The 23,019-nt window shown below is 40.6% G+C and overlaps 1 protein-coding gene across 4 annotated transcripts; it reads left to right on the top strand.

Annotated features, from left to right (window-relative positions):
• Positions 1 to 4,468: 4,468 nt before the first annotated feature.
• LOC145446568 (uncharacterized) lies at positions 4,469 to 7,739 on the top strand. 4 transcript variants are annotated; one of them, XM_080324936.1, is made up of 4 exons: positions 4,469 to 4,690; positions 5,997 to 6,093; positions 6,157 to 6,278; positions 7,272 to 7,739. In XM_080324936.1, the coding sequence occupies exons 1-4, from the start codon at positions 4,573 to 4,575 to the stop codon at positions 7,496 to 7,498; spliced, it is 564 nt and encodes a 187-aa protein (XP_080181062.1). In that variant the 5' UTR covers positions 4,469 to 4,572; the 3' UTR covers positions 7,499 to 7,739. The 4 variants fall into 4 exon arrangements, with proteins under 4 accessions (XP_080181062.1, XP_080181053.1, XP_080181056.1 ...); XM_080324927.1 differs by having other exon boundaries at positions 7,263 to 7,739; XM_080324930.1 differs by having other exon boundaries at positions 5,997 to 6,105; positions 6,166 to 6,278.
• The last annotated feature ends 15,280 nt before the right edge of the window (positions 7,740 to 23,019 follow it).

The following is a 23,019-nucleotide window of genomic DNA, read 5'->3' as shown; positions in this document are numbered from 1 at the left end:
TAAATTTTGCATCCACAGATTAGGTTAGACCAGGGGCGGGCAACTTCTACAGTCGGCGGGCCGGATATAGGAAAATTAAGTACTTGGCGGGCCGGATTGCTGAATCGATGCATTATTCGCCCATATATCTACATATACAAGGAATAAATCGTACTTAATGTATTTTACCGAGAGCAATGTCACTGCTAGGGCTGGGCAAAGTCGAGTACCTGAGTGATTCGATTCTGAATCACGTGTAATGCTCCGAGTCGAGTCGAGTATTCGAGTATCACACATTATGACGTCATAACAGAATGTAATATGTCAAAGTTCAAATATGTACCTTATATGCCACAGCAAAGCATATAATGCCTGTTATCCATCACATCAAAGATGCTTTGATATTTTTTCGACCATACCGATTTCATTGCACTTCGTGACAAGGTTATGGGATGATTATGACTTCGAAAATGTGATATTTAACGTAAGCTTTGTAGTTTTGTACTATGTTTCGTATGCTTCAATGCAGCCAATTAGCGTTTTAAGCCTTCCACATTGGAAACTAGCATCAAAACTATAATTCTCGTTGATAAATTAACTTTCAGTAGCGAGGAGCTTGCAATTTCAGTACTCGAAAATATCGTCTTTTACTACTCGACTCGAATCAATAAAATTAATACTCGATTCAGATTCGAGTACTCGAATCATTGTGCCCAGCCCTAGTCACTGCAAAGCCGTATATCGCCGATAATGACGAAGACAATGTAGATTTGAGAACAGCATTGTTATGCAGGCGCCGTCTGTTTCTCTCTAATTAATTAACACAAGGTGCAATCCTTAAATAAGATTTCAATGCGTTCTATAAGCCCGGTACCCACAATTTACCGAGATATCAATTCATTAGGGTTGAGTACATGGTAAATGCCGATACTGCAAGTCTTCTCGCTTCGATAAACTTACGCGTGAGCTCTACTCTCGCACGGTGCGTACACAAGTATATAATAACATACAGTCACTATAATTTGACGCTTACGCAAGTAGTGGGGTATCTCGGCGGAGTGGCGCTGCGGGCCACATTATCATGTAAGACGGGAAACTGTCCGCGGGCCGGATCCGGCCCGCGGGCCGTATGTTGCCCACCCCTGGGTTAGACCCATTTTGCCGAAGTCAAATACATCCGCGTACGCCGTACATTGTCATATGCAGTGATGCGCGGAGAGTTGAAAGTGCCAACATGAAAATCTACTACGACAACAATTTACACTACTTTTAATTGTTATCATTCTGTATGTTTACTTTTTCACCTATATTTTCCAGACTGTCAATCAGGTTTATTTTTTCTCCAACTCATCACGTATTTGGTATTTGTGTACATATTCTTTGAATTGGTAAGTTATTATCGGCTTACAATGAATAAAAGTTACTATAGTGTTCGTTCTTCCTCTCGAAGCCACTTACTCAAGTACCTCGGTAATATCCAGTGAAGTAGGCTACTTTCGGCTTGTTTAGGAAATATGTTGCTGCGTTACCTCGAATAAGATTGTACGACATTGATTCTATTCCTGGATCCACAAGATTATTTGTTGCACTAAATCCTAATTGAATGAAGGTGAATACTTCGTCTACACTACCTCGCGTTTGTTGAGACGTACTTAGATTGGATCATCGGGACATGCTGCCTTGCGGAACGTAGTCAGCAGGGTTTCGTGCAGACTGTAAGTAGGTAGAGGCGTGCTGGAGGTATGCCTTTGTCTAACAACGTGAGCTAGAGTGATGTGCAGATATCGCCACCAAGCGAAAGTTGCACGTGTCAGTTTGTTATGATTAGGGCAAGTTTTTGCAACTTTGCAACGTTTTTTACAGCTTCGTGCAGCTTTCTAAATCTTCAAAATTCCTGTAGTACGATGTTTTAGTATGTTTGTAGGAATTTTATATTGCATTTTTTCACAACATGTTCCTATTTTTCATGCAAGTTATACCGCAACTTTTAGAAAGTATTGCTCGAAACATAACGTAGAAATTTACATAAACATACTATAAAGCTGTTGTTAATGCGGTTCTATTCCATTTAATTTGCATCAAAAGAGTTATGTGATTGATTAGCAGCATCTTAATGTCATCACTTAATATCTGTAAATTTACAGTCTAGGGCGGGAATGTTAAGCCTGCGGCCCGCCTAAAATTTTTGTGCGGCCCGCTATTCATTTTCACTCCAAGTAATATTTTGAACTTGGAATCTTAACCTAATTAAAATGCACCAGATATCTTTTTAGGGTGCAGTATTATTATAGTATTGGAGTTGTTTGGTTGAACAACGGAATCTTTCAAATATCGCATACCCTAACTTGTGCATAAATGCAATACTTTATGGCAACTGTTGTTAAAATTAAGTGCAACTTTCCCGCGATGTAGAGCAGCAAATACTTGCCCGAGTTATGACTTACTAAATAGTCAGGCTGTAGACCAGGCTGTAGACTAGTGGGGTTATCCTGATGAGCCGTTTGAACTGCTCAAGGATGCGTCAAGAAAATTAGACAAATAGGATTGCTGTCGACGTATAACTAAGCATCTAAATTCTGAGTTAGCATTTGGAATGTTCATAAATAATATATTCGGTATGATCGGCGATTCTACTATTTTTATCCACTCAAGACTACACTGTTGGCCTACAATGTGATATAAAGACACAATGGAATGCAATGAGCAGACAGGAAGATGCTGCAATGACCAAGAAAGGTATAATAAGCTAACATAGGGTTACTATGCGTCCGGAATTTCATTAAAATTGCGTCCAGGAGGAAATTCTAAAATTTGTCTAAATGTCCGGAATTTTGAAGGCTTCAAGTACGCTCAAAATTTTCCGTAAATCAACACTGACAATATCATATTAAAGCAGATTCATGCTACTTGAAGCTCTTCTTCGCGCTGCGCGGCATTTAGTGTAGCATATATTTATTTTATTATGGGGACTACCACCCTTGCAAAAATGCAATAAAAAAGAAAAAAATCATTTACTGAAATAACTCTGATTGTAATCGCAATGGCCGTTTGGGTGCTTTAATCGAAAACAGTGATTCTTAACCTGGGCGTCGTTTGCCCTTTTTTTTATGTGGATCGTAAATAGGCCGTGAGTAAGTGTGGGCAAGCTGAAATCTTTTAATAATCAGCTTATCAATTTAATTTTCGAGCTGGTCTGGGAACGTATTCAAATTAGAAATGCGGTCGCGACCATAAAAGGTTGGAAGCCAACGGAGATACATCCTTCTCATGCGTTTTATAGTAATATATGGTAACCAATATTAATAGCAGAATTCATTCACGAAATGCAACACCCAGACGCATATAGTAAGCCCCCAAGAAGTCGCATTAATTACCCTACGGTGGGCCCAAGAACAGTGTTTTTTTCGGGTGGACGGGGGCTGAAAATAAATGTCGTCTCGGACTTGGTTCCAACACAAAAGCAAATTACCGCACCGACCTAACAGTATAACAGAGCTGTCAAGCACGCGACTGGCGGTCCACCGAAGGATCTACCAAACGATGACATCCACCCGTGAAAAAATCTGTTGCAGACCATAGCAATCACCAGAGCTTCATTAAAGACAAACCTTCCAATCCCCTATTGTATACATTCGATAGGCAAAGCTTTGCTCGTATGATGACTTATTGACAGACAATGTGTTCACTGTTCAAACTTCATTGTAAAACCCGCTAGTAGGCACTAAAGAGTGTCCGGAATTAGAGCCTCAAAAATACGGCAACCCAATTAACATCCCCCCAGGTGTAATGCCCGACGTAGCAGTCTCCCTCTTGATATATTCGGTAGTATTTTGGCCACTTTTTCATTCGCCTGCCTTGTGTTCGTCATTAATTGGTGTTTTTCTTGTAAAGACACGGCAAGAACAGCGATATACAGTGAACCTACGACACTTTTACACTATATTGAACACGCTACTGCCGCAAACCAAGTCTTGAATTCGGATTTACCACTATGCCAAATCCCACTGCGGTGATGTGAAAAGGTGACTACCGGCGGTGAGGCAATGGTATTGAGTCATGGCATAAAATGATAACTTTTTTTACTCAACGCTATCATAATCTGGGGCTGAACTGATAACACGAATGTTGAAGTTGATGATCTTTTATAGTCATTGTCTTCCTAATTGTTGCACTCAGGGATACGAAGTGCTAGGGTACCAGAAAGTATCCTACAGTTTCGGAGGTCAGGAATTCCGAGAGCCACTGCTGCAGTCGGTCGTGCTTACAGCAAGGTAGATTTTACCCTGTTTCACTTTTCACTGTTTCGCATGACGCTATGTAGATTGGTAACACACACAGTCTGCAGAAGATACATAGATAAACGTCCCAGCTGTTAAGAGCAATCAGGTCTACATTAACAACCTAATCATTGCCCGAGATTATAGTAATCAGAGCAACAATACCTGTGCGGATGCATTTACCCCGTCAGTATAGGTATTCGATCTAAGTATTTCACATCACAACGCTCAGAGCGAGACGATCGTAAGATATTTGCTGATACTCATTTGATTTGTCAGCTTTGGGTCGTGCTGCCTTTTGAGTCGGCGTGTTGTGATGTCTCGGAGCGTGGTTAATGTCGAGGACGAGATCGTGCCGCTTGTTGAGATAGGGGCACGCAACGAATGTAGAACTATAGCGACTCGGGCGACTACCAGCTTCATCACCAGCAGAGGTAAGTGTATCGACTGGTCCTCTTTTGCTTGCGTACGAACTCAAACACAGTTGCTTCGTAAGTTGCCCATGTCGAATATCCGCTGTGAATGCAACGGCGGTATTTACCAGATTTCTACCGTATATAGGTATAGCGTTAGAGTGTAAGTCAGACTATCGGTGGTTTCTGAAACCAAAATCCATCGCGACCAAAGCAATGGGTGGAACGAGGCTATATAATACGCTAGTAAGCATGAAATTCATGCATATGTATGATTTTATTCCCTGCGCAATACGTGCGGAGATATGGGCTTTTTGAATGCGGTCACGTATATAGGTTCAAATATACTTCGAAAACATTCATGGGAATCGAATGTATGACGTGTATATGAAATACCGAATAGCATATTATGCCTAGGATGAGAGGTCGTCAGTAACGAAGTAATAACAAATTTTTCGGAGTAGTCAAGATGCTTATGCCTACTTTCATCACTAGCGCAATTGGTTACGGCTCAGAATACCCACACTTGTACTATAACAGTTTTAAATGAACAACTAATTCCATTGCAAACTCGAGCTTTTTGTAAGGTACAAAGTAGTCTTTGCATCGGTTTGTATCACCTTTGTGAGTGAAACTATCGTAATACACAAACGGAATGACTCCCGCATCATGGTAACGTAGGGTTATTCCTATTAAAAATGCCAACTCTCTCGCTCAGTGCCCAAAATACAGTTTTTCTCTATCAGTTGACTAAAAAAGGTTAACTTTCCGGCTCAGCTCCCGAAATAGCCACCGGAGCGTTACTTCAGTGCTGATTTACTGTATCTCAGTCTAATTTGCCCCACATTTAACAAAAATCTTCCAAAAAGAGGACAAAATCTCAAAGGAAGACATTTAGGCGTCCTCGGAACATATGTTCAAAAACCTGAAAAAGGACGACAAATCCCCTAATAGTAGGACATATGTTAACCCTATGGTAGCGGAATATACTTTCGAATATTAAACTCATAATGCAGTGCCGGCAGGAATTTCGCGTTCTTGCGAACAACCTAGTATTGTATTTCGGAAATGGCACCCTTCACATTTGCTACTGAACGTACGCGAGTGCACGAACATGACGCTTTCAATAACTATATAAGTGGGTACTTTTCATTCCCTTTAATTTACGCTACTACAGCAAGAGTAAGCGTTAGCATGGATTGGGTTCCTTACTTTTTCTTGTATTGTGTGCCATCACTTCTACTAATCGAGCATCAATGCTGACTATTTTACCAACCATCACGATGCGGCATAATGAATATCAATTCAATTCATGAACGCCTTCAAGATGACGAACTGGAAAACCCGATGGAGCGTGACTCGTCTCGTCTTACTGAACCTGTCCCAATCGATGACAATCCGATAATTCCAGTTGATGATGCAAGGTACGGTATTCTGTAGAAGGGTATAGACAACTGAAGACAGTAATAGGTAACTAATTTTCGCAGCACAGCAAGCGGTGACGTACGGGGTTGTGACAGCCCGAAGACCTACGACATCGAGGCTCTGGATTCCTCGACAGATTCTATTTCTGAACTACTGGACAGCACTGGGGTGCCTATGAGATGCGGTAAGGCATTGCTTAATGTTTGTATGGCGTTCAAACAAAATGCACCAAGTATCCGAATGAGTGATTGCAGTTGTGAATGCAGTTGCAGTTGTGGTAAGTCGGTCACGAAGGAGTATACTTCAGTAGGTTACACCTTCTTGTACTAATTTCGAGGTTTTGTTTTGGGACAACATCTGATTTTACTTTACTACCTTAATAGTTTTTAGGCAAGTTCAACTTTCGGTTTACCACTTTAGTGTTGATAGGTAGGAAGTAGTTATAAAATAACCTTACATCAGTTTTGCGAGTGTAATGGTCATAGGAATCGCGTGTAACAGACACCGTGTCAAGCCAATTCAATGCCTCCGCTCAACTATTACACGTATGCGACTGTGCGAACGAATAAAAACAATTAGGACTAACTCATTAGATGCTTTCAGGCCATTCATTTTATTCTTCCACTTTGAGTAGTTTTGACGCGCCTTGAACACTGCTACTTCTGTACTGTTTGTACTCGAAATAATATAAAAGAGTAACGGCGCAGAATGCTGCTACTCAAGTAGGGTACACGTACAAGCGGTGATTTCAAAGTACAAAAATATTGGTTTCGCCTGAAAACCTGATGACTGGGGTAAGAGGTAGTTAAAATCAATACCGTTTGAGGAACTAGTGCATGTATTGGTAAAACCTGGGAAATATTGACGACCTCAGTTTCTGAATCACGAAATCCACATTCCATCAAGTGGGTAGTTTTACCTATACACTGCTAGACTTCCTCACAGTTTCTTGTTCATGAAATCCTCACTGCATCGAGTAGGTACTTTTCGCCTAAAAACTGTTTTAGATGGAAGTGGAACTAGTTGGCCTAATAAGGAGCAGACAAAACGTATTTGCGTAATCGGAAAACGTAAAAGTATCTCTGTATACTGACCACACTTGATTTAAGGCGATTATGTGGTAAATGTCAAGTGTTGAATGATACTAGGCTACCGTATACACTTGCAGGACCCAAAGGACGGATCGCCGCACTTGTGGCGGGAAATATTTTGGGCATCTTAGTTGGTGGTTTCGGCTTGTTTCTGTCAACGCTTGAATTCGACCATTTACCAGCTGAAACTTGGCACGTAATGAGGACGAATCTGAAGCTTGTGGCGTGCCTCATTTTTGCTTTGTCTGAAGCTTGCCTCGCAGGATCGTTTCGGTTGGTGGTAGCTTGCTGTCGGAAGCGCGACCATCAGTGAATCTTTATGAAAGGAATGGTTCGTTTTACCCAGAAAGTTATGTGCGGCGATTTTATGTCTGTAAAATGATTGATTTGCTTTACTCCACAAAGTTATTTATGCAGATTTTATGTCTGTGAAATGATTCATGGAAAAGTTTTTATGCGTTTTTGTGTTGAAGAAAATAAGTGCGCGCATATCGAATATCACGAGCTTTTAAACCGGGTATATTTTATCAAATACAACATTACGGTCAACGCAAGTCTCGAGTCGTGTTAGTGTCTGGAATCGGTTAGTCCAGGAGTGTCATACGGCCCGCAAAGTAATCCTGAGTAGATCGAATGTGCTGGTGTTATCCAGCACGTCCTCAAGTGTCGAAACTTGTAGGAAGAGAAACTCACGTCAAATGAATCCCAAGACGATGGTTACCATATTTTGGAATTGGGAAAGGAGGACATTTTGAAATTTTAAGACTTGCAATACTGGAGTAAGATCCGGAGAAAATGGTAAATTTGTGAAATATGTGGTTGGTTGACTAGAAATCAAAGAAGGTCAACGTTCCGGTTCAGCTCTCGAAATACAGTATTTTTAACATTTTACGTTGGTCAAAAAAGGAAGAAAGGTCGTCGCTTACGTTCGTACCATGAATTCCCTATTTAGCGTTATTTATGCTCATTTTTGCTCGTATTTATTCATCTTAGCTCTAAAAGCTGTGGAGCAGTATAATTGCCGACATTTAGGCGTCTTTGGAGGGCATTTTCAAAAATCTCATAGGACGTATGGTAATGCTGTACAATACAGCAAGTGCGATCATGCCCATAGGCTACATTAGCTACCTGGAAGCCGAGTTCTGGTTTTACTCAAGTCACAATTAGGAACTAGTATAGCTTACAGCAGGGGTGGGCAAACTTTTGAGCTCGGGGGCCGCATTCAACATCTGAATCCATTCGCGGGCCGCACTATATAAAATTTGGATTATAAACCAAAACGCAATATTGGTATTTGATTACATAGTGAGGACATAGAGATAATATATGTGCTTATTGAAAACAAACCAAACATTGCGTTGATGATATCGTACACCCGTCAGAAACACAGTGGCGAGATTTCATAGGCTGGTCGACCTCAATAACCAATTAGTCAAAACTATAGGGATGAAAGTCGGTTGTCTCGATTTTTAGAACAGGATTGAAATTTAAATCTGTGAGCAGCGATCTGTTCATAGATTTAATAATTCCAGTTTGGGTTCAGTTCCATGACCCACGATGCTGTCAGCATCATAACCATGTTAGCTTCAAAAACGCTTGTACTATGTGTAGATATAATATATTATTACCCCAATTCTACGCATACAGAGAACGAATCTACCTAAAACACGCGCGAATCGTTTTTATAAGCACATCACTGAAATAATTAAACTGGAGTGGCCAATCTAAAATCACACTCGTGATCCGAATTATGTCAATCTCGTTTAGGATTTCTGTGATATTTAGCAGTTGAAACCTTTCAAACTGCGTGAGCCTTGAGATCGGGATGTCGCGCCAGAAATTAAACATAAAAACGAATATAGGGAGTATTTACCTTAGAACAGTGGTTCTCAATTTTTAAAGACACGCCTCCCCCCTTATGATTGTGAAAGATTTTGTGCTAGCAGACCTAACGGATAGTTTAATGACATGGAAGGTTACGACTGTGGATGAGATATTTTGAAATATGAAATCCCGGCTAAATACGGAGCAAGAATAATGAATCGGATGTAAATCGCGCGAAGCGCGAAAATTTTTTTCAGTTTAGCTCAGCTACGTGCCCCCCTTCAGATGCTTCCACGCCCCCCCCAGTTTGAGAACCACTGTCTTAGGATTATCATGGTGAAATATACTAAGGAAAAGTTTAATCAAGTCCCTGCATGATTTCGATTTTCAGTACGTATTTTATCAATATTTGAAAAAAGTTTCTTTTGACTCTCGCGGGCCGCACAGAACGGTGTTACGGGCCGCATGCGGCCCGCGGGCCGTAGTTTGCCCACCCCTGGCTTACAGTGATTCGCAAATCCGAGAAGCCACTCGAGTTTAAACTTCTATGGGAAAATGGACCGAGAAGTAGTCGTGCCGAGAAACGAAAACCCCATTTTATGCGATTTTTGTAGTACAACGTAAGATACTTTCCTACATTCTCTGGTATAGAAAGTGTCTGTCTTACTAAGTAGCTTGCCAAGAATGAAAAACAACGTTCAACGGCAAAAGTTGTTTGCTGACAACACTGAAGCTGTGCGTACCCTGCTGGTGACTAACCGTGCTGCTTCATTCTAGCAATAGTGTCTACATCACCATGTTTCATCATGTGCTTCTTGATATAAGAATTATCCAATCCCCACGCTGTCTTGCTTCAGTTGGGACATTGCGGTACATTGAGCGTAACACCATTCACTATCACAAGGAGGCGTGCCTAAAGAAAGTTTGAAAACCACTGTTATAGTGTCTTAATAGAAGGACGTTGATTGTGGTTTAAAGAGAGTAAAAATGCTTCATGTTTAACATTGTTTCGAATCATGACGGCAAATATATATATTGTTAATTAATCACCACTTTCCCATTACCTAAGATCAACGCATTCGCTAACCAGCTTTTATTATCAATTTAATTTAGAAATAAAATTAAAATACGGTGGAGAAGTAAGGTCAAATTTTTCATACGGCCCGCCAACGTATTTTCTACTTCTCATTTTCCCGGCGGAGGAGAATAATTGACAACCCCTGCTATACTGCATGCATATAATGTAAGCCTGCTACAGAAATCAATAGTGGGAATGGGCAGTTACGTAGGGCAGGTGTGTCTAACTCAAATTGCATCGCAGGCTGGATTCAAACCATCAAATCGCTCGCGGGCCGGACTGGTGAACTGGTTCCAAAATGTTACCATATGCTCTTTCTCTTCAATTGAATACTTAATTATCAAGAATTTGCACATATAGTTTATTACATTTATCACCATGTATAACGTATCGTAAGGATTTTATTCTAGCTAGTAGCAACATCTTCATTCGCGAATAATGGACTTTTACCAAAATACTATGATTGGCTAGTTGAATAAAGTTATAAACCACTCAAACGGTAGCGTTAACGATGATATAAGTTGGCATGTATGCTCCTTCAGTCGTAATCTGGTGTTTGCCCTGCGTATGTGTTGTGATTAATACAAGATGTTTAACTGTAAACGCGGACGTTGGAATTAGGTAGATTAATATTAAATCTCGATTCCGAGTTTTCTGGAAGCTGGTAACGTTTTGAGTCGGAAGTGACGGAGCAATGCAACCACAGATATTTGAATGGAAATTTTGTGTAACTGAGATATTCTCCATGTAAGCTGCATATAAAGGCTGTAGTCATCGTCATATTCGCTTCTGCGAATAACTACGTATTGTTCAATTTTTCATAAAACTCTGAACTCGGTGTACACTTTTTGCCTTCTCGAAATTGGGTGTCAATATCAACGTCTTGCTCCTATAGTGTTGACTAGAGTGAAACCACAACACCGCATTCAGCTAGTTATAATGTGGCCCAATAAAAATGCTCGACACTTGCTGTCTTGAGGGATTATTTGATAGTAATTCATACAAAAAGATCTCAACATTTAATACAAGTCTGCTTGATAATATAAGGATTTTTCAATCTACTTAGAATTGCTTCGCATGTCAAGTGAAATCGTTTTGCGAGCCGTATGTTTGACACCCCTGGCCGTATGTTTGACACCCCTGACTTAGGGTTACCATATTTTGGAAATCGGAAAAGAAGACCCTTTTTCGAAATTTTCGGACTTACAATACTGGAGTGAAATCCGGAAAAATGGTAAGTTTTGCCCGACTTTGTGGTCAACTCCCAAAATACCTGCCGGAACGTGATATTCTATATCTCAGTCGAATTTTAGCCTGCATCTAACCTAAATTTTAAAAAGGGAACTAATTCTCGAAAAAGAGGACATTCGGGCGTCCTCCGAGGAAACTTTCAAAAAATTCAAAAAAAAGAAGACAAATCCTCTTAAAAGAGGACGTATGGTAACTATAGGACTGGGCACAATGTTTCGAGTACTCGAATCTGAATCGAGTATTAATTTTCATGATTCGAGTCGAATAGTAAATGACGATTTTTTCGAGTACTGAAATTTTACGCTCCTCGCCACAGAGCGTTAATTTATCAACGTGGATTGAAGTTACGATACTATTTTCCACAGTCGTAGCCTTGACACGTTGACAGGCCGTATCGCAGCATACAAAACATAGTAAAAGCTAAGAACGCCACTAGAAATAACACATTTACTTAGTCTTGATCATTCCACAACACCGTCACACAGTGCTTTGAAATCGGTATGGTCGAAAATACCAAAGTATCTTTATTGTGACGGATCACAGGCATGGTATTTTTTGTGGTAATTAAGAAGTACATATTTGAACCTTGTCTCATTAAATTCTGTTATCGCGTCATAATGAGTGGTACTCAAATATTCGACTCGAATCGAAGCATAATATGTGATTCAGAATCGAATCACTCCGGTACTCGATTTTGCCAAGCCCTATGGTAAACCTACAGTTACGGATCATCCATCAACGTATTGGCTCAACTCCGAAATACCCTCCGGAACGTGATTTCCTATATCTCAGTCGAATTTCAACCTGTATACAACCGAATTTTCAAAAAAGAGGACGTATGGTAACCCTATATAGGTACGGATCAACCATCAAGCGTATGCAACATTCATCATATCACAACGAAAAGAGAATCGACATGAGATCACAGCCATACCTGCATCATCCGCGTACTAATGTGTTCGGTTCGAGCTGCTATTTATAATCAGGGGTGGCCAAAGTGATGAGTGTTCATACACATGTACGCACATAGTATACGTACAAGCAAATTTAGCAACTCTACTTCAACTATAACTATAAAATGAAGACAGGAGTTGTCCACTTTCGAAATTACAGGATGCGGCTTCGTGACTAATGCAAAAGGTCCCAATGACACTACATATAATTGCAATTTTGTAAAATATTTTCATAACGGAGATAAAGATTCTCTCTCGCCTTGCTGCCAATGCGATTTCGCTGATAAAAGCGATGCAGGCATATCCAGAACTGCTGTCTACTTAAACTAGGGTTGCCATACGTCCGGAATTTCCCGGACATGTCCGGAATTTCACTGTTCAAACTAGCGTCCGGGACGAATTTCTAAAATATGCTATATGTCCGGAATTTTGAAGACGTAACGTAAGCTCATAATTTTTTCGTAAATCAGCATAAAAACAATATTTTAAAGGAATATTTATGCTGATGCATGATGTTTTTCTTCGCGTAGCGCGCGATTCACTGTCACATTTATTGATTTTAATATGGAGACTACTAGCGATGGTGTGAACGTGAGGTTCACGTTCACGTTCTGTGTGTGAACCTCGGAAAATTTGAGGTTCGCGTTCACAACAGAACCTTGCTAGGTTCGGCACTGTGAAACTTTTTCATATATACTCTATTGCAATTTTCACTTCACTATAGCATCTTTGGTTCAAATTTATTGACTTTCAACTGCGGGCCACTCTATGCATGGAGCTGGCAGCATAAACATTCAACACTAAACGAGCATGCCCTTGACAATCTCAAATATTTACTTGTATTGTAACCAAAGTTTGCTCGAAATATCCAGCTTTCCGTTGGTGCATATTTAGTGTCTCTGTGCTGTGAGCTTGATCCGTAATCACATGATATCAGGAGCGAAATACACGGTATTTTGTCAGCAAATGGTCCTTATTCAACCAATCAATGAGATTGATATCGTCTTCTGATGTAAAAATCTAGCAGGCGTACGGGGTCAATCTTGACTACATATGCATACTGTATCATAAAAACCAAATCCGTGCGACTGGGGTGTTGGCTATACTGCTGTATAACTTGTTAATCGGTAGCAAGTATAGAAACCGATTTTACACTCTGCTCAATATCCATGTGGCAATACTCAGACGCCGAATACATTGTCCGATCAGGTCGAAATTGTTGGCAAAGCGACGCAAGATACTGATCTTATGGGATTATTATATCATTTGATTGCCCCAGTTGATACATTTGGCGATGTTTCAGATGCAATATGTACTTAAGTACTGAGCTATTATGTGGCCCCGAGTCGTCGCTCGGTGGTATCGTATACAGTAGATTAATATGGGCATTGGTCAATCACCTAATTGAAATATGGGGTTGAAATTAGCAATATGACGTGCCGTGACGTCATGAGGTTCACGTTCGTGTTCACACAGAACCTTTCAAAAAGGTTCACGTTCACACGAACCTGAACCTTTCAGAGGTTCACACCATCCCCAGAGACTACCACCCTCGCAAAAACTGCAATAAAATATAAATTAAAACAACCTTCATTTACTGGAATGAGCCTAATTGTAATCGCAGTTATAGGAGAACGGTATATCACTAGAGATCGTTAAGGCGGTGTAAATGCATCTTCCAAAGATAGTGGTTCCAAATGGGATTGGGGGGGGGGGGGGGTCGTTTGCCTTTATTCTGGAGTTTGCGAATATGTTGAACGTAATCAGCACCCAAATTAGCCCGTGAGTAAATCTCAGCAAAGGTGCTGACTTCTTTTAGTAATGAGCTCGTCAAATTTTGATCTGGGCCATGGAATATTTTCAAATTGGATATGGAGTCGCGACCATAAAAAGTTGGAAACCACCCGATGTGGGGTGTTTATAAAGCTCCGTGCTGCACACCGGCATAAGGCTGATAAACAATCTTATCGGTAGGACATGAACATGACTTAACGATGTGCAATTACGCTCCCTGTATTTTCGAACTCATTATCCTCCACCAGCTCTACCGCTAACTCTGATCATGTGGGCGGAGAGATGTATCTATATAGTAATATATGGAACGACCAATATTATTGACAGAATTCATTCAAATAGTTTAACGACCAGATGCTTATAGAAACCAAATTCATATAGCAAGCACCCCCCTTCCCCCAGAAGTGGCATCGATTACCCTGTAGCAGGGGTTCTCAACCCGCGGCCCGCAGAGGTTCATTTGGCGGCCCGTGGCCTCTTTCATTACGAACGCAATAACTATTGGCCCAGCATTGTTGCATAATAATTTAGCTACTTAGCTCTCTTATCGCACCGACGCTGTTTCGTTTGAATACCCATTATTTGACGTGTTCTGGTCTCTTGATATGTTCTCGAGTTTATATTGTTATCGTTCTGAATCAGTATTGGTATGGACCTTTAATTTTTCAATAGTTTGCGCGGACTCACCAACTCATCGCGTGCTCCCTTGGACAACGGTGCTTAACGACTAAAAGAAAGGTCATCACATCGGCTTTTTTTGTGTGCGGCACAGATTTTCTCTGCGTGGCGACTTTGTCAGCAGTGTGCGGCTGCATATAATTGTCATATTTGTCAAAGAACAGTTGTCGTAACGAAGCGTAGAAGCTTAAAACGATACCACTAAAGTTTATTCTAGGTTACCTATCACCTGATCTTAGAAAAAACGTAACTACCCATGCGTCAAGCCCAGTAATCCATAGTTCGAGGAATTAATAAAATTGCCGACGACGTTACAGACGCTTTGTAATATCGCTAAACCCAAGAAATCTGCTAGAGATAGTGTGATTTCACTAATACTTTAACATACTGTGCTGTACTAATACTTTAACATACTGAGTATTCGCTGTTTCCAGGACTTAGCAGCAATGTGTCCTCCAAGCTGGGCACGTGCGCAAATGCGCAGTGCTGACACGATCCGTGCGCACAGAAAATCTTAACCTGAAATGATGTCCTTTTTCATAGTCTTTACGCACGGTTGTCCAAGGGTCTGCGCAGTAATTTGGCGAGTGTGCGCAGACTCGTCAAAAATTAGAGGGAAAACTGCTTAGCAGCAAGGACAACATTGCCTGACAAATTTTGCAGCTAAAGTTGTCCGATTCAACCGTGACCAGAAGAGTAGCCAGTCGACATTTTATCGCATGTTCTCAAACACGTTGCTGCATATACTACCTTAGCCTAGCATTGGACGAATCCACCGACTTCACAGGCATTGCAAAGCTAATTTTCTTGGTGCATTTTATCAGAGTGGACATATTTGCAGAAGAAATGCTGGCATGGCAAACGAGGGGAGGTGGCCAGCGAAAAACATCAACTTGACAAAGCTGACTTCTGTAACTATCGGTGGAGGGTTCCAGCCATGGAAGGAAAAGACATGGGTTAATTGGTTTGCTCTGAAATGACCCCGAAACGCCAGACTTCTTCTCATCTCACCGAAAGCTCAAAGTGATAGTGGCCTCTGTTGTAGCAAAAAAAGTGCATGTGTTGTGACGCACAAGGCCTAAACGGCGATAAGCGTCACAGCAATACCGTGTGTAATAATAATAATAAGGTACATATACCGACTTGGAAATGAATGCAGTGCACGCTCCATGTAGTGATTTACTTGCAACGCCGGAAGATACATATTCTCACAAAAAACAGCGATTGAAAACTTACGAACGCTGTCCATTAATGATTTGAAATGCATAAAAATGGACTAGACGCCCGTATACGACTAATAAATAGGCTCCCGTACCCTAAATTTGATAGAAGCTCACAAATACTTGATAATAATGTTTTGCGGCCCGCAGCGTCTTTTGCGGGTAAAATGCGGCCCGTTGTACATGCGAAGTTGAGAACCCCTGCCCTATAGTGTGGGCTCAAAATCATTGCTTATTTGGGTGGGAGGAGGCTGAAAACATGAGCTTTCGGTCCCGATTATAAAACACACACAGCCACATACTCCTGAACCGGATCGTGACCACCTCTGGTCTATGAGCAAAGCTTTGCTAGTGTGACGTCATAACTCATTTTGAAATCCACCAGTGGGCGCTAAAGAGTGTCCGGAATTTGGGTTGCTGAATTATGGTAACCCTAACTTAAACAAATTCCAAAGTGTAAAAAGTATATAGTTTGTTTAGAAATATTAGACGTTAGTAAGAAGTATTCTAAAAACGGAAACACGCAGTAGATAGTATATGTAGGCGAAATATAACTCGTAAAAATCAGATCTACTCCGTTATGGAAAACCTTCACTCAGGGAAAGAGAGAGAGAGAGAGAGAGATTTATTTCTTCGTCAACCGGAATAAACAATACTCATAACAAAACAACAACAAAAAAACACACAGTAATAGCAGCAACACATACACAGTGATAATAGTGTGTAACTGGCACTATAACGGTATAGACGGGTGCCGGCGATATGATCCTCACGATCTTCATGTCAAGCCGGAACCTAGGAGATTAGAAACAAGTTTATAGAATAGATAGATACATACACCCATGCTTACTAGTTATGGTGGTGTGTAAAAAAAAATGAAAATAGAAAAGCAACAACGAAGTACACAGTGGATGCCTTAATGCAATAGTACATGGGGAATACATCCGATGGCGATTAGTACTTACTGAGAAGTAAGTCAAGGAATTCCGCCTTGAATGACGGAAAACTCATACTTTTCAGTCGCGGGGGCAATTTATTCCACACATCGATTCCAGCACGCTTCAAGGGAGGAAAAGCATTGTCAGAACCAGACATAAATAGGTTGGAAGAGCTCTTAGATCGAGTACCGTAGTTGTGTATATGCATGCAGTATTCAAAGTAGTTTACAAGGGAATTTGGAACTTCTTGTTTGTTAAACTTATACATGAACTTGCTAATTCAAAAATATATATGTCTTCAACAGGGGTGTTAAACATACAGCCCACCGAGCAATTCTGAGTAGATTGGAGTGTCGTGTATAATTCAGTACATTTTTACCAAATTTTGAAATATTATAGTAAGAAATACTTCCCACAAAGCAGCAAATTTCAAGATCATAGGCCACGTTATATTTATTCGACAAAGGTGTTATGGTTTCACTCTAGTCTCCATCAGGAACAAGTTGGTGACACTGACGTCCAATTCCTAAAACTCAAAGACACACACACTGAGTTCAGTAACAATGCGCACAAAAGTAGTTATTCGCGAGGCAAAAAAAATAGAACGAAACTGTTATACGCAGGTCTCTTGAAGAACATACTAGTTACAAAATAGTGTAATTCAAATCTATTTAGTCACACTGCTGTATCAATTTCTAATTCAAAAGGTCCCATAGTTAGACAGAGAAATCCGAATCACGATGAATGATAATGGGCCAAATTCTAAAGTCCTCGTTTACAGTTAAATCTCTTGTATTATTCACAACGCTTACCCAGAGTTAAAACCAGATTAACACTAAAACAAAGGGAGCATATATGTCTGCTAACTTATTCCGTCGTTATAGTCAGTGTTTTAGGGGTTAAATTCAAATTACGAATCTTCGAATTTCTGCCAAAAACTTCCGTTGTTTGCTAATAAAATTGTTGCTAGAATACGTAATGTAATTAAATATATTATTAGCCTATGTATACAGGAGTGATAATAAAGTAATCAAGCGAAAAGCTGGGGCGTGCATTTTTAAGAAACATATTGGAACCATTTGATTGGTGCGGCCATCGAGCGGTTTGAAGGTTTGAATCAGGCCCGCGACGCAAGTTGAGTTTGACACCCCTGCTTAACTGATAATAAGGTTAACGTTGACGATCCACAATTCCGAATACATTCTTAAGATTGTAGGCAGCTTGGATTTCAATGAAAGAAACGTCAAGCAGACAAATCAGGCGTAAGAAAAGTTATTTCTTTGTCATCCCCGCGAGTATAGGTTAATTTAGATATCGAACCGTTTGGTCATTTACATCCCGGTTAACATATGCGGAGCATACTCGACAGTCGCATTGAGATATGCAATAAGATACACACTGCAAACGAAGATCCTTTTATATCGTCGATTTCCGCCATAGCTTAGAGTGCAAATCAGACAGACGCTGCTTTGTGTTACGCAGTCTTGCCTTTACGCTCACCCCAGTGGGTGAACAAGAGTAAGGTACACCCATTGTTATTGAGATATGCCTCCGGGGTAGAATGGATACCGTTTTCGCGGTACAGCTCATGAAAATGCGAAAAATTAGTGGACATAAGTATAGCCGACTTCACGCCCTGGGATATATCTCCACAAGATTTGGTTTATTTTACTCGTTTTCATATATTGAAGTAGATGCGAAAGCAATCGTTGGTACCATTTGGTAGTCTACCTATGGTGGAGATTTGGTAAATCACCCTGTCTCCCGCCCACGTATTAACAGTGCATGACCCTCTTGCTCACACAAGACTGCGGTTGACAGGATCTGACTTCGTATCTTATACCTTCGTCCATTCCTTGACCTAATGCCCCGTTCATTCACGATCGCTAAAGGTGTTAAATACCGTGTAGCTGTGTCATCACTCGCAGACGGCATTGGCTAATTATTATTTTCCGTTTATAGCATCACTGATCGTGTGCCTGCCGTTTTGTCCAGACAAGCCGATCGGTGCACCTCAACGTGCGTTGTTATTCTATGCAGGTGGCTTGATACTAATATGTTGCTACATAAATGAGGCTTAGTTTACCTTCGTGACAGAGGGAAAATTTCTAAATTATCGTTAGTTGAGTGAGGACAATTCCATGGAAGGATCACAACTAGACACTAGACAGACATCAGGTATACACAAACATTTGTATAACTGACGAAGGAAGTTATCGACTGTCGAACTCACAGACCAACTCTCTATCGATGTTTTTATGTCCCCTGAACTATGTGAGATGTCACGGAGTTGAGAGTTGACGGTTATTCTTTTGCTGAAAGAGGCATTAACTTATTTTATTTAACGTACTGCGTGCTTTCGTGAGAATTTGTGGGGGCATTGACGACGCCATGGCAGAATATCCAATGTCTGACGATACTTACTCGTCAGGTAAGTACACGTATTCTATTTGAAGCGAATATCCCTGTCCCTTTCTCAATATCCATGTATATGTATGCACAGAGCAATATTTTATGTCATTCACTGCGGGTTTTTCCGCGGCGGAAGACCCGTTATCATCAATAATCCGTTGTGATATCAACTTTCATGAGGTATATCAAGCTTATATTGCGTGTACCGCACGTTTCAGTTTGCTATGATGGTAGCCGTTGACGCGGTTATGTATACGGTGGATATGTGTCAGATGTCGTCACCCGTTGAAAACGTTCAAACTTTCGCAAGAAGTCCCAATGGCAAAGAGTCTGCGGCTATGGGTTTCTCATGTAGCTAGATTGGTTATGTTACGAGCCCATACGGCACTAACTTCACACGAATTAACATATGGCGAATTTCCACATGAACCTTTTGCTAAAATATATTCGATGACTTGGAATTATTTTCGCGCTACCCGGTATTTGCTATTGCTTTGGCGATTCCGATATCGCATTCGAATGAATTGAGTTTCGCCATCGCCATTTCCAATGCGATTGTAGGGTTTCGACTACTAGAATGTCTAGTGGACCCTCCACCAACTATACAGAAAGCCGTAGTTTCATGGCATTTGTGATATATCTGTCCCCATTGTAGAAAGGTTTGCGCACCCCTGTGCTAAGATATGACATCGTTGCACATCATACACGAGATATAACATAGCACAGTGGTTCACAACGATTTTGAGAAACTGGATGGCAAACATAATGAAGGATGGGGGGTGCAATAGGCGAAAAAGTGTACGAAGGGGATGAAGGGATGTTACCATTTACCAGATTTATATATAACTAATCGGCACGTTAAACAGATTGTTCTGGATCTGCCTCAAAAGCTGACTAAAAAGGGCAAACTTCCACCGATTATACGTGGAGACAGATCTTTTGGAAGCCATGCCGAAACAATGACTTTTTTAGTCAATTCACCAGCGATCAAAGTTTAGTTGTAGAAAATTTCATGTTTATATGTCCTCATATCATCAAGTCACTGCAGTGCATACGTTAGAGGTAGGCCTACTTGATTTTGATGTGTTCTATCTTTGCAATCATGCAATAATAGATATGGCTCAATCCAGCGCTTCGGTTCAAACCTTGACGTGGTGTACTGGTTTGTTACTAATGTGTTACTAATATGAGCCGATATAGCGTTTCCAACTAATGTGGTCTATTTAGCATGCAGTAGTTGTATCGCTATATTATTTTTTCATGCTGCATGCCATATGAGAACATGAGCTATAGATAACTAGGTAACTTCTTTAATAATTTGATAATGTAGGATAAGAGAAGGCTCAGGAGCTAAAAAAATCAACATTAAAGCATGCTTCAAAGCCGTGTTAGTGTCATATATACACATCACGTAATTCCATTGCATATGGCCCACTGCTATTAAATTGGAAATAATAGATGTGAGAGGGGGTGGGGGAAGCCCCCATAAGCTATTACATACCTATAGGGCCCCCAATCGTGGTATCGACTGATTCTATTCCGAAGTTAGTCAATTATGGTCTAGTAGTACCACTCGTTATCACTTCATAAGAGTAAGGTGTCCTGTACAGGGAGGTACTTTTAACGCGGCATCGAGGTCAACAATGCCAGTTACAGACGGTCTGCATACAAATGATGTCAAATTATAGAGTATGTCATTGCGATTTGAGATAATACTGTAGGTCGGTAACTGTCTGACCGAGATGTCGCTGTGGTGATGGATATAGCCCAGGGTTGTAACCAAGTCATAACGCTCAGAGTAACAAGTAAAACTCACTTTTATAGTTTTCACTGGAGTCGAGTCGAGTCATTTTCAATTCAGCATCGATCCAAGTCCAAGTCACCGAGTAAAAGGTCGAGTCCGAGTCTTGGTATTATGACTTAAGTCCGAGTCCCAGTCATTGTGGTCACTGCTCAGTTTCAACTCTTGAAGTCTTGTTAAAATCATATTTTCTAACTGTGTTGGGTGTAATCGAATGGTTCTCATTTAAAATATACTAATTTTTCTCGTATCCAACAGTGTCTGGTCGCCTTTTCGAGTACCAGTACCGATGGGCGAAATACCAACATGGCGGTTACAGTGAAATGTCGGTCTTGACCGCCTGAGACGCGAGCCATCATATGAGTTGTTCCGAGTCATCGGCAATGACTCGAGTCCAAGTCTAGTCCATACACAGATTGACTCGAGTCGAGTCATTACGACCCTGGTACAGCCTTGTTCTGCATTTATCGAATTATATGCTACCTTATTGAGATTCAAACCAACTGCACTGGCTACACAGCATAGCAACATTGGTTTACGTTATAAAATAATAAAGAGCGTACTGGAACACATCGGCTCTCACTATGGACGAATAGAAACATCAGAAATCGACACTCCATTAGGGTTCGACTCAACTCTAATCGTGATGCCCACCTCTACCCACCAATGATTCCGGAAATATACATTTTAATTGTACAGATGAATTCATCTATTACCGCCCAAGAACAAGATCGCTGCCACCTACGCGTGATATGCTCCCATACTTACCTCCTTGTTTTGAATTGATTGGTGACGAAACTGCAATAAATGCTGCTGCAAGTAAGTTGTGATGCGAGTATATTTTGAGATAGGCCTAGCCAGTGTGTTTTAAGGTTTCAATCCCCCAGAATTCTTCCGCGGTTTTCGAAAATGTGGACTTGAAATGCAGTACAAAAGTAATTATTGTGTCTCGCTATGTCTAATCGGTAATAAGAATATCGCCAACGATCAATAGTTCACATCCGGAAAAAAGAAAAAGTGGAGGTACAGCTAACAGCTGAATCAAAGAGTTATTCAGAAAAAAATGCACCTTCAATACTTGTCCATATTTATTTCCGATTTATGGTGCATACTGACCAGTTTTAACGTGTAGAAACATAAGAAGCAGAAGCTGGCGGATGGGACGGGATTTTGAATATGTTTTGTTGCGTGAGATATAGACCCTGGAAAATTTGTTCTGTGATTGTGCACTCCCAGTAACCTAATAAATAATTTGTTTCAGCAAATATGGCTATTTTGGTATTTAAATGAAACACTAACACTATTCAGCGGTCATCCAAACCAAACCTTAAAAAACCCTGGGTCTACCTGAATCGGGTAGCATATGTGCCTTGACAACGACTGTCACTTTAACAAGTCTTGCCAGTCTTGTTCAGAGCTGGTTCGAGTTGTCATCGTTGATTCTCTAGTAGAATTTTTGAGTGAAAGTACTAACAAAAATATTTTGTAAAGTAGCAATGACCCGGGAAAAACATACCGTTAGCAGTTGACCGTGGGGACTTCCTTTGAAACGATAGGGGGCATCTTCGCCGATAACGCGAATTGATTGATTCCAGACGGGTAATAATTTGGAGATTTAATTCCGTCATCTTGTCATAGGGGTTATGTTTCCCCGGTGGTGTGATGATTTCACTCATCCTGTGGATATAAAATAGGGTCTGGCAACTTCTCCAATTCTCGATAGTACTTCATGAATCAATGTATTAATCGCGGATTTATCGACCTATACAAAGAATGAATCGTATTTACATTCCACTTTAAGTTTTAAAGGATAGAGTCCATAAACGGTGTTAAATTAATTTATTAACGTACTGTATAGCTTACTTCAATAGATTTTGCATTTAAG

This window comes from Botryllus schlosseri, chromosome 1 (assembly GCF_051294905.1).
Source record: "Botryllus schlosseri isolate E-star chromosome 1, Bs_hap1, whole genome shotgun sequence".
Taxonomy (NCBI): Eukaryota; Metazoa; Chordata; class Ascidiacea; order Stolidobranchia; family Styelidae; genus Botryllus; species Botryllus schlosseri.
The sequence above is the reverse complement of the archived record's forward strand: the minus strand, read 5'-3'. Positions and strand labels throughout refer to the sequence as shown.